The sequence below is a fragment of the Eleginops maclovinus genome, chromosome 3 (genome assembly GCF_036324505.1).
Source record: "Eleginops maclovinus isolate JMC-PN-2008 ecotype Puerto Natales chromosome 3, JC_Emac_rtc_rv5, whole genome shotgun sequence".
Classification (NCBI taxonomy): Eukaryota; Metazoa; Chordata; class Actinopteri; order Perciformes; family Eleginopidae; genus Eleginops; species Eleginops maclovinus.
Window position 1 is genome coordinate 10,639,583 of NC_086351.1, and position 13,548 is coordinate 10,653,130.

General features: G+C 43.8%; 1 protein-coding gene across 1 annotated transcript; it reads left to right on the forward strand.

Annotated features, from left to right (window-relative positions):
* The first annotated feature begins 6,804 nt into the window (after window positions 1-6,804).
* Window positions 6,805-12,800, forward strand: crabp2a (cellular retinoic acid binding protein 2, a). The gene is made up of 4 exons (XM_063879579.1): window positions 6,805-7,123; window positions 10,328-10,506; window positions 11,159-11,275; window positions 12,178-12,800. Exons 1-4 carry the CDS (start codon window positions 7,042-7,044, stop codon window positions 12,226-12,228), a joined length of 429 nt encoding a protein of 142 aa, XP_063735649.1. The 5' UTR covers window positions 6,805-7,041; the 3' UTR covers window positions 12,229-12,800.
* Window positions 12,801-13,548: the final 748 nt, after the last annotated feature.

A 13,548-nucleotide genomic window follows, 5' to 3' on the forward strand; every position in this document is an offset into this window, starting at 1 on the left:
TTAGTTTACTGATAGGGCAATGAGGCCTACAGTAGGTCCAGTTGATCATGAAGTATGAGGGCGCCCTCTGCTGGGCTACAAACAAACTACTTCAAACTGCCGATTGCTCTTAAACACTTCGTAAGTACAACTTCAAACAGTTCGTTAAAGTGAAATATTCCCCTGTTTGAACACAGGGTAGAACTACAAATGGAAAGTGACAGGGTTAGTATGCAGTATTAACAAACTCACAAACTAATTGGCACTAGTAACCTTTACACTAAATGCTCTGTGGCCCCCCCTGGAAGTGACCTAAGGTAGCTAACCAGCCCTGGACCTTTTTCACTATGGTAACTTTGATGTATCCTTATTTCTCAAACCAAATCCTAAACCCCTGAATAGACCTAGAAAAACTAGAGGTCTTCCCTCTGCATGTCAGGCAAAGAAACTGCCTGTGTTTGCTTTTAAAGCTAATCATATTCTCAGTACCACAAAGAAATAACTCCAGAAACTGTAATTATTCAAATAAAATGTTTGCTATAATAGTTAGTCATTTAAGAAGATGGGAGTAAAACGTAATGCATCTTAGAGTGGAGGTTAGGTAAGAAATGTTTGTTAAATTCGGTGCATTGACTGCATGTGTCTGAGCTGGTAATAAAGCTCACAGATGATCCCTTTGGTAAGAAATGCAGCCCTGATGTTGTAAAACTTCCCACTCTTCCACAGCGCATCATTTTAAGACCTCTCCTTCAATAATTCTCTGCCTCGTGATTCTGGTGCTTGCGAGAGTGTGTGTTCGTTTATAATTTAGTTTTCCAACTTTTTTTTCTCATCCTTTTCATTTTCTCAAATGCTGTTGGCAAACATCATATCATCATGAGGAGATCACAGGACGCACCTAAACTTGATGTTTTTTTGTTTTTTTGTTTCGTGCCCGAGGCACCAGGGTATGATATTTCTGCTGAGTGCCATTCAAGAAATAAAAAAAACACACAAATATGTCACCGTTTCCTTAAACAATCCTGGAGACTCTAGGGACGCACACTGTACAGTAAAAGTGACCAGGGGCTGACCTCCAGTGAAATACTTAACCATAGGGTCACACACACACACACACACACACACACACACACACACACACACACACACACACACACACACACACACACACACACACACACACACACACACACACACACACACACACACACACACACACACACACACACACAAAAATCATGGCTGAGGAAAAAGCAACAGCGAACAAACAACAAGCGTTCACTCGGGTCAGAGAGGAAAGGCAATGGGAGAATAAAAGAATGAGTGCAGAGTGAGAGGCGGTGTGAGGGTGGGGGGGGGGCAGAGCGGTAGGATGCAAGAAGAAGGAGGGGTAAGATAAAAAAAAAACAGGGCTGCACTTTAATTGAACTCTTTAGGTGGTTATAAAAAAAACAGCACAGGGGCATAAAATAGGGCGAATAGCAGTGAACGTTTGGGAAGCAGCACATGTTTTTTTTCACAGCGTTCCCTCATTGCATCTATTCTACTGTCCACTTTAGCTCACTGTACTTCACACATAAACATCTTTATCTACTTCACTTCCTTTTTCTTTACATATTTGACCTCCCTCCTTTAAACCCTTCTCTTCTGTTGTCCCCTATCTTCCTGTTGAACCTAGAGTAATTCAGCATCATTCAGCCCATACAATGCTGTTTTACAGGACTGTTGTCGCGTAGCACCTCAGAGGGGCCCTTGGCTCGTTAAACTGTAGGTGGCAGCGGCAGAGTGGAAACACTGCAGAAACACAAGAGAGGTTTTGAACTTGGTTTGGAGTTAATTTAAAATAACTTTAGTTTGTTTTTACTTTTGATTCAGCACGTCTTCAGCTTTTCTGCTTCCTAATCTAACCTCTGTCAACTCCTGCTCTGCCTCCATCCAGACCAACTCATAACAAATGAGCGCGATAATTAGAACCACAAAGACTCTAGGGGGAGGGAAGAGTGTGTGTGTGTGTGTGTGGGGGGGGGGGGGGGTGAAGGACAAAAGGAATAGAGTGTGAGTAATACAGGCGTCTGGGTGCAACTGCCCAGGCATCTGGAGGTCTAGTCTCATGTACACAAGAAGACTCAGCTTGAGTCATGTACACACACACACACACACACACACACACACACACACACACACACACACACACACACACACACACACACACACACACACACACACACACACACACACACACACACACACACACACACACACACACACACACACACACACACTTCTGATGCTATAAATGCAAAAGTTCCTGTGTAAAGTGACGGGAAGTGTGTGTGGGCAGGATTATAAGAAATATATTACACTTACTGTTAGATTCCTGTAAGTCTAAGAATAAATGAACTACAAATGTCTGGTTGAGGAAGATTTCAACACACACATGCATGCACACACATTCATGTAGACAAAGCATACACACCTTAAAAGGACATTTGCGCCCAAAATATATATATTTTTGGCCAGCTGTGATTCCACACATAATTCCGCACATATACACTTTCAAACTTCCTTCTCCGGTCCTCTTTTCTTATCTTTTCCCCTCATTCTCTAAACGCTGCAATCTCTTCTGCTCTAATCAAACCCACATGGTTTTGGTGGGTCAGCACGGCAGCAGCTTACAGTGCTGCACACAGTTTTGGCTGTGAATGTGTGTTAGACTGTGGCTATTTGTTGAGGACACAGTCCTTTAAAAGAACCCCTGTGTATCCCGCTGTACGTACGCCTGTAAGGTGGGAGTGATTACTGCATGTCAGACTTCAATATAAGATAACAGACGAGGCAGGACTGTGCAGTATTTCACCAGAAAAAGGGCACAGATTAAAGAAAAGGACACCACTTTGTGTCGCAGAACAGTTTTTCCTCCTTTCCTGCCCAGTTAATCTTTGCTCAACCCTTCAGATTTATTGAAGGACCCCTTGGGGAGGTCCTAGCCCACCACTGAACCAGCAGTAAATCATAAGAGAAAGATACTGTAAATTGTGGCACTTTTGTCCGCATGCATGTGCACATCTTGCCCAGTGGCTTCCTCTGGGGGTAAAGGCCAGTGATAATGACTTCCTGGAGTCGGCGGTGGGGAAGGTCAGGGTCAAGTTCACATCTGGGATTAGCAGGGTTACTGGGGTGAGCAGTTTTTACTAGAGGTCATCTGGATGATAAAGTGGAGAATGCTACTGAAGAGTGACTTTACTACGGGCTGATAACACACACTTCATAGGCACACATTTTAACTTGTGCAGACAAGGAGCTCCTTTTCAAAAATGAATGTTACGGACCACATCTGCTATAGGACAGCATTGATTAAACATACAGCAAATGCAGCATAGTTTCCCATTCCACACCCAGATACACTTGGGGACAATAAATATTCTGCAGACAGTCAAACAGGTTCACATCTGTGTCATTTGAATGGGGGGAGGAAATAGGAAACAATAAGCAGTACAGGAGGAAGTGAGAATGGAGATATTGTAGAGTTCATACCGGGGAGAGCGTTGATACGAGGTTCAGCCTGATTTGAATGAGCTAGGCCTCCCAAAAGGAAACAGATAGGAAAATACAGCATATTATGGTTTCCACTGTGTCTCAATGTCAGATTTAGTTTTTTGAAAATTATAAATTTGGGGCAGAACAGGAAAATTAAACATTAAATACATGGATATAGAAAACATAAAAGAGTAAGTATTGATAACTCTCATTGTAAATAAATCTGTTGATCAATATAAAGATATTAAAGCTAAAATGATGTTAAACTGAAACTGCAGCTAAGCCCCCCTGAGGAGATGCCAGAAATGGTTGCATAAAGAGAGGACTGAAGTTACTCATTTATTATCTAAACAGTTGCTTCCGTACTTTCAGAGGAACAAAATATAATTTAGGTATTAGGATTCTCCAAAAGCAATAGACAGCTTTGTATTAAAGTTTATTTCTTAATGGTGTCAACGAGTGCATCTCTGCCGTGAACTTTGCTAAGAGTCAAATGTTATTGTAAACAAGTCACAATACTCTTTGTTTGGCTTGCATGTAATACAGCATGTGAATCTCTGCGTTGGCAGTTGTGTATATCAGTTACTAACAAGGTCGTTGGTATGAGAGAAACACAGAGATGAAAATAACAAAAGGATTAACAGTATACGGGCGGATAATGGTTGGAAGGGAATATAAGGAAATGAAGATGAGTGAAATAATGTTGGCACCGGAGGAGCAAACCAATACCTCTTACACCTCGAAAGACAGAGGAGTCTTTCTATCTCTTTCATTTTCTCACTGTTTCTCAAGCTCTCCATCTCTGTCACTCTCTGTTTGCCTTTGATCTCCAAGCTCTCTCGGTCTCTGTCTCTCTTTGCTGACTCACTCTCCCTATCCTGTTCTCCACAACAATGAGATAAAAAATGACCTGCACTCTAGTCTCTAACTTTGTCACTAACGCTTCCCCCCTTTTCTTTCTTCTCCTTTCCATCCTCTCCCTTTCTGTTTTCCCCTACTCCTTCTCTTTAGCGTGTTTGAGGAATGTGTCAGAGCGGCACAAAAGAACAAAAGCTTGACAGGAGGAGGAGGAAGAAAAGGGAGGAGGGGGGAGAAGAAGCGTGAGGTGAAGGAGAGGCAGAAAGGAAAAGGGGGAATGGAGGGAAGGAATGAGCGCAGAGAGAAAGGTTGAGAGGAGCAGAGCACGGTTGAGTGGATCTGAATGCTGAGCGGTGCTTTGTCATCACGTGCTGACATGCAGCATCACACACATTTCAGAGCTCTTTATCAAGCCCCCTCTGGACAGCACGCACACAAGATGGGTGAGGCTGTCGCTGTGCTTCACGACTGCCTGTTTGATTCAGTGGCCTTTGATGCATTTCTTGTTGTGTCATGGTAATATGCTAATAGCCAGCAGCGAGGCTGAAGATGAATTTTCCCAACACTGGACAGTTCTCCATTGTAACCTTTGTGTTTGCATCAGTCACTTTCAAACTGGGGGCATGATCAATTCTCCTTTATCTGAACAGGCCATGTTGTAGAGACCACCATAGCAGTAGAGAGGCAGCCTGATGCTGTGCTTTATACATTTACATACAAAATGTGTGGATGTGAACCAATCAGGCCTTTCAATTTAACTTTTTCTACCGTTTTATTTCATTACTGCAACAGCAAACATAACTGCAAGTCAGCTGCAATGGTGACTTACAGTTGACTTGAGGGAAAAGAATAGATCCATGGGAAAGATAGATCCATGCCTCGTGGTTATTTGGAACTTGTGAGCACATGCTGTGATTGTGGCATGGTGTGTGGCCAATGATGTGTGTGTCTTAGGGATACGGAACACAATATCAGGGATTGTGTGTGTGTGTGTGTGTGTGTGTGTGTGTGTGTGTGTGTGTGTGTGTGTGTGTGTGTGTGTGTGTGTGTGTGTGTGTGTGTGTGTGTGTGTGTGTGTTCTGATAACGGAAACAATGTGTGAGCTTTGTTCACATCAAACAGAGCAGCTGGCCCGAAGCAAGGCTCTGGATTTGACCGCATGTCTGTGCATAAACGCGTGTATTGCGTTTCCAACTATCAATCTGAGCCTGTTATTCAACTTTGTGAGTCAGTGAGGCTGTTATGAGTCTGGCATGGAGACCTGTGTATTAGCGGGGTGTGTGCGTGTAGTCTATTGCCTGTCGGGGGGGCTTCCTCCAAGATGCCCGGTTTACCTCGCGCTAATTCGCCGTGCAGTGTAGCGGATGGGATCATCCATCAAAAGTCAATAGTTAACGTCGGCTTTGTCCCATTGCCATCCATCATCAGCGTGTGCGCGTGAGCCGACATACAATGTGTGTGTGGGTGTGCGTGCTCTTTATAAGTCTCCCTCCAAACACGCGGGCCCCTGACCCTGCCCCCCAAGTCCGTCTGACGCTCGGTTCCAAATACCCTGGCGTCTCCTCCTCCTTTCCCCTTTCTTCCGTCCGAGCAGCGGGGGACGAAAAGCTCCGAGGAGACACCGCCGACCTGTGCCAATCCCACCTCTTATTTTAATCTCTGCCACTCTCTCCCCTTTGCCTCCCTCCCGGGTTTGGAGTGATTTTTCCTCTGACGCAGGCCCAGTTAAATGGATAGCCCACCGGTCGAGCTGTATCCCATTACCACTGCTTTTATTTTTATGACACACCGCCGCGGCGCACAGGAGGCTGGGGGTGAACTTGGCCTCTCTGTCTCTCTCCACACACACACACACACACACACACACACACACACACACACACACACACACACACACACACACACACACACACACACACACACACACACACACACACACACACACACACACACAGCCACCCTTCAGTCTGCCAGTTGACTGGTTCTTCCTTCGCACCGCCCTGCCAAGACGACATGTTCTGTCAACAGATTTGTCTGGCTTCCCTGTTCTGTACTAATATGAAACCGCATAGAAGTCACTCATTGAACCGACATATGAACCTACTGGCTGCATCACATAGAGCAAAGAAATTATACACCTCAACATTTAGTTTTATTATATCAAGAGGTTTCTCCTGAGCTCACAGGACCATCAGCGCGCGGTCACTCTGGTTTATTCAAGCTACGTGCCTGGATGAGGTGGGTTTATCTATTCTGTCTCTATGGAAAGCTCTGAAGTACACATGTTGCATTCAGGGGCGTGGTCAGGTTGAGGCATTGAGGACTTTTGCCTGTAATCTGTTGGCCTTCGGGGCGGGTCCGTGTAGAAAGAGGCGTGTGCATCCCTACACAAGTATTTCTCCGTGCCTTTCTATTAAGCGCAGGCACTTATACAGTACACTGGCACATAGGTAAGACAAGAGCCCTGACAGTCAGCTCATCCTGGAAAGAGGGCAGTAGAAACTGACGCACAAAGCCAAAGCCTCCGGCACGCCCCCACACACCCAGTCGAGACTCAGAAGGGACAGTTGGAGCATTTTTGACCCAACACGCGCAGGACATCAGCGCACCGAGCACACTTGGACCTGACAGTTCAACTATTAATCCGCAAAATACCTGCAATTTAGAATGGAGCGAAAAACCCCTTGTTTTGCCGGCACTTGGGAGATGAAGAGTTCTGAAAACTTCGAGGAGCTCTTAAAAAAGTTGGGTAAGTGATGACAGTTATTGTAAAAAAAAACAAAATCTCCGTGGTCGAATGTGGCAGTTAGATTTTTTTGCACAAGAGTGGCTTTTATTTATGTGCGTAATGACACAGATGAGATGAGTCATCTCAAACTACAGCTTTCTCAGCACATTTATAGGTCAAATCTTCCTCTGTGCCCGTGTACCAGGATCACCCTCGTACTGCACTAGTAGGGGGTCTTTGTCATTCTACAGAACCCAAAACTGAGTGTTTGGCCTCCAGCCAGCATCACCCCTCGTCCTCTCCTCTCCCCCTTTGGCCTCCCCTGCTAGCACAATAGAGACAAACGGCGGCACATCTGTCTGTAAACCAGTCTCGGATTTTTTTTGTGTGTGTGTGTGTGTGTGTGTGTGTGTGTGTGTGTGTGTTAAAGAGGACCGTTATTTCATGATACAGTGCTGGACAGTCGCATCATTATTTGATGTGACAGTCGAGGAAAAAAAAAACACTAACACCTGCTGCTGAGTTTTTCACAGTTTTGTCACTGGTGCATATGGAGTCTGTACAGGCCGCGTGTGTGTGATTGTGCGCGTGCATGTCCGCGTCAGAGCCGTCTGTCGTTCGTAGCTAATTCCCATTAAATTACTTGCCAGCACACACCTGGAATTCATATCATCACGTAAGTGCACAAGGAGAGATGACTTTATGAGATCACTGCACAGAACAACAGGACCTTTCTTTATTTATCTCTCTCTGTTTCGCTCACACACCCACACACACAAACACAACGGCATAGGAGGTTATTAAATAGCTGCCAAGCTGCACTATTGTTCTGAATGTAGACACATTACCAGTTACCACAAGACAGGAGCTCAAATTCCAACTTCCCTGTTAGACTGACGCACCAATTAGCATTAAACGTGTCTCAAACTGTCTGTTTATCGCCATTTATGTTTTCTCTCTGCCTGTCTGTGTGTGTGGGTCAGCCAGTGATGATATCCCACCATGTATTTTGAAAGGGCATTTCACAACTAGGCGTAGAAGAGGATATAGAGAAAAAATGTAAGACAAGTATTCACGGAGGAGGATCTCCAACAGAATTGAAGTTAAACTCCACTGTTGTACCCAATACTATTTCTAACACACAAAAATGTATCCCAGCATGTGTTCCTATAATTTCCCTTTGCATTGGCATGACTAACTGAGAGGAATGGCCCCTTGGTTTCATCAGGGAGCAAAGCGCAGCTGGAGGCAGCCTGTCAGCACCCAGCACCCTCCTCCTACCCTCCATCCAATTCAATTCATCCTCTCTCCCTTTCCTCACTCCCAGTGTCCCAAATGCTTCCTCTGCCCTCTGCTCTTTGACCTCCAACCCTGACCGTCTGTCTATCTGTCCTTATGTGGCCAGGTTTGAGTAAATATAAGGGTTTTGGTCACAGGTTTGCAAAAGTCTGTTTAGGTAATTTCTAACTTCTAACAACTGGCAGTTACCTGAGAAACGTCCAACTGGTCTGCAGGCCGGCATTGACTCCTCTCTTCAATCTGAGCCAACATGAAGAGGTCATTTAGTGTCTGCCGGTCTACTTATTGCCTGAAGTAATCCAAACTTTTAGGAAGGAGACATTTTTGTTCTCAATAAGATTTATAGTTATAATACTAGTTGAACCCCACTTTCAGTTTACTGACCTTTAAAGGCCTAAATTAATCTTACTGATGCCATTATATACAGGAAGTAGCACAACACCTATTTCTTTTTAAACACATGTTTTGATTTTATGGGGTTCTCAATAATTATATAAAACTATGCAACTGTTGGTCAGCTAAATTTACCAGTAGACTAAGTCTCTTCACGTCTACCCATTTTATGTAGATGTTTAATTTTACGATGCATTAACATTTTATAGGCATTTTAATGCTCGCAGAAGTGAAGCGAAACAAAATACATGTATTTAAAGTATCACTGGTACTAAAACATTTGCATAATATAAATGTAATCCAGTATAAAGTACAACATTTACTCTTAAAATGTGATATATTATTACAACACACTACAAAGTGCAAGTACAGCAGAAAGTGAGCTTAAGTGCAGTACTTGAGTGCATGTGCTTAGTTTCCACACCTGACTGCATATCTGTGAAACTGGTACTAAATATATGAAAATTAAAAACACGTTTATAAGACACTGATACTTGTTCAACATGCAGTCCGATGCAAGAGGTGATAATCAGTCCATCACAATGAAAAATAGATTTCTGCACTCGATGACACTGCACATAGGTTCTGTGTTGTGTCTGTTGTACATACAGTGTGCGGGTTGGACGTCCTAATGCTTGCTGAATGACTGCATTTCAGAGTGTGTATATATTTACCCATGGTGACAGGTGGGAATGTGTGAGAGGTGAGAAGTGCGAAACCCAACTCGACGGCAGATATACGCAGGACGACGTACACACACTTCCCCTCACACTTGGGCAGAGATCTTCACACACCACCCACAGACCACTGCCCCTCGTCTGTCTGACTCCCCCCCCCCCCCCCCCCCAGCTACCTTCCCTCCCTCTTTCCCTCTGCAACGGTCTGCTCCTAGTTCCCTCTCTTTTCCGACGCTTTATGTGAGCATACGTGTGCTATGTAATTGAAAAATGGAGAATAGTGCAGATTAAATTACAGGCAGTACAAATAATCATATCAGCCAATGTGTTTGAGTCTATGTGTGTGTGTGTGTGTGTGTGTGTGTGTGTGTGTGTGTGTGTGTGTTTAAAGATTATTAAGCCTGGGGGGAATGCAGATGTGCCGGGCATGACCTCATTGTTTCCTCTGTCATCATTATTGGACAGCGCTGTGCAATGCTGGGCTGCTCCTGTTACCCTGAGTGTGCAAGCGGACACTGTGTATAAGCAGCCACACACACACACACACACACACACACACACACACACACACCACACACACACACACACACACACACACACACACACACACACACACACACACACACACACACACACACACACACACACACACACACACACACACACACACACACAGTCCCCTGTCATGCTTTAAAGTCCCTGCATACGACGACAAGTGTGTCTGTGTGTGCAGGAATGAAAGAAATGTCTTTCCGTTTTTCCTTTTGATCCAACGGTAATCTCTTTTTACAGATACTCTTTCTAGTTCTCTCACTACATCCTTGTGTTATTTATGTGTTTTTTAAATTTTCTTCAGGTGTGAACATGATGCTGCGTATGATTGCGGTGAAGGCGGCCTCCAAGCCCCTGGTGGAGATCACGCAGGACGGAGAGACCCTGTCCATTAAAACCTCCACCACGGTCCGCACCACCCACATTAATTTCACTGTGGGGCAGGAGTTCAATGAGGCCACAGTGGACGGACGCCCCTGCACGGTACACTGCACTATTTTCTCCACACACACACACACACACACACACACACACACACACACACACACACACACACACACACACACACACACACACACACACACACACACACACACACACACACACACACACACACACACACACACACACACACACACACAATGTGCGTTTGGGGAGGGGAGCTGTCCAGATTACATCAATCTGTTTCATTTGGCTTTTCATCATATTTGGACTGATAGCATGTCTTTACTCCTCCCTTAGTCTCTGAAGGCCTATCATTCTACACTTTCCTCCTTCACACACTTTACGACCCCTTTTAACTTCTTGTCATCCCTCTGTTCCCCCCTCTTGCCCCTTCCTGCCCTCCGTCCCTCCCTAATTCTCGCCGTTGCTTTCCCCGTTTTCCCAAACATAGCCTCTGTTTGTCCGTCTCCAAAGCAAACATTTGCAACCAGCGTATTGCTCTCGTAACGATGAGCGCATCACAAGTTATCACTTCTCAGTGACCGCCTGCTCCACCTTTGTTGTTTCTCTCTCCATTATCTCCCTTCCCTTCTGAATGGCGTCACATACATCAGTGCATTCATTCATCTATAAATCCAACAATTAACATGCATCCAAAGATTGATCTCCTTCTCTCTTTATCTGTCGTCAGAGTTTTCCACGTTGGGAAACCGACAGTAAGATCAGCTGTGAGCAGACTCTGCAGAAAGGAGAAGGGCCTAAAACCTGCTGGACCCGAGAGATCACCAATGACGGCAAACTGATCCTGGTAAAGAAAACAAATATTAAACCAGAATTCAGATGTAGCAGCATGAAGATTATCTAAAGGTGTTGCCGATCGTGCAACAAAATAACTGTTGAATTTGCACGCTATAATCTAAAGTGTTTCCTTTAGATTGTATAATTATATAATTGAGCTTAGAGAACTAAAATGCCAATGTAATTATTTTCCTGGCAGGATATGAGAGAGCTTCTGTGTCGGCCTTGAAGTCAAGGAAGCGAGTTTTCAAACAGCATCTAATCTGAAAGGGCAGGGTAAACAGATAATTGGGACGTAAAGTGATTTGTGAAGTGAAGGATGACAAAGAAACACAAAAAACAATGTTACTGAATTAAATCATTTCTCCTCCTCTGTGAAAAATAAGGTGCCATCCTCAAAAATAACTGTATAAGAAACCCTGTCACAGGTTGACTGAAAATCATTTAGAAACGTTTTTCAAATAATTATCTGACTGAAACTAACAGGTAAATGATACCAAGCACAGCATGCATACCATAGTTCTCTCGGGAGTAAAAAGAGCTTAAAATTTAAGAAACTTTGACAGAAGTATTTATGAGACAATGGTTGCCCTGGGGTTGGCAGTGATTTCCAATCTGAGACTCCTGGCATGTTTTTAAAACAGCAAAACCACAACTGCTCTTTAGAAACCAGCAGTAATATAACGTGTTCTTCAAGGAGCTGCATGTTTGCAAAAACAATATTCCTTAATTGTTTGTTCAAATTTTTTTGGCATAGTGATATTTAAACTGCTGGAGACATTAATAAAGGTCAATTTGGAGGTTTAGAGGTTTAAAAACCACATTTATGACACATTCTGCTAAACACTTAACTTTTAATATGCATCACATTGAACTGCCAGTATTTAACCGACCACATTCTCCTCTTTTCAGACCATGGGAGCAGACGATGTGATATGCACCAGAGTCTACGAGCAACAATGAACAAGAGCACTTCTCACTTTTTGTCCCCCCTCTCTCCTGCATCACCACTTGCCTCCCAACTCTCCCTTTGTTAAGGCAGCGCTGGGAGATAGCAGTCTGTAGTTATTCCAGTATCTCTGTTATCTTCACTATGTCATTAATGTGGTAACTGTATCTAGTATGTCACATATCCTCACGATGGTCTTAGCTCCTGAGTTATCCCGCTGTCCCTCCAGCTCCAGCAAACATTAAGAGCTAGGTTTTAAACAAGGAAAATAAGTTGGATTTGTTGATTGACAGCTCATTTATTTGGCATTGTGTGTGTGTGTGTGTGTCTATATTTGTAGATGTGTAAACCAATCTTTGAGCGCTTACAGTTTCAGGTCAGTTTTGATGTGCCCCTCCTCTCTTTTTCTTTAGCCCTGCTCCATAAATGTAACCTTTTCGATCTCATGACGACATTTTATATTTATTTCTACGCTAGGAGTCTGATACAGTACTGCTAAAGTTTTTACTCTGTCTCTTTTTTATGAAATGTGATCCTAGGAAACAACACTTTCTATGGAAAAACAATAAAGCATGATATTAACTCAGCCTGGCGTCGATTCTTGGCCCTCCTGATCTGAAAACCATTAGAGGGCATAAAGCGATTAACAGTGCACACGTCTTATGGTTTGTGAGTGCAGAACATGTACGCATTAGACAGCAACATCTTATTTTAGGCTCTCTGCAGCTGTCTGCAACTAGAATAACTTGTCTGTCCCCTCCCTCTCCGTCTCTTTGCCCCTTTTCATTTTTTTGTCTTCCCAGCCATCACTCTGTCAATCGTTTCTCTGCCACATACCTTCGTTATTCCTCCCTCGCTGGGTTTCAAGGCTCCGCATCTTTTTCCATTTGACTTTTTTCTGTGTCAGCTCACTTTTTTATCACACATTTGGATTTGCTCATCCTGCAATTTTCCCTGGCATGTGAGGGGACATACAGAGAGCCAGCTGAGGGACTGCCACTGTTAGACTGCCACGTGTTATTTCCATTTCACAAGCCAATTGGTTTATTAGTTCATATTACTCTGAACAAGTCTTTAAAGGGGACAACAAAAATGGCATAACAGCACTCATAAAGCGGTCCTTTTTATTTGTTACATCTAGTTTGTCTAGGGCAAAAATGACAATACGCTGCTGTCCATTTCGCCTGAAATTGTCAGTATTTAAACCTTGGCTTAACTGGTTAGTAGATTTTGCAATTGATTTGTGAGAACCAGGAAAATGTAATCTTACTCCATATTTATTTAAACCATCTGCCATGCAGTCAGTCACTTGACAGTCTGCAGCAATGCATTTT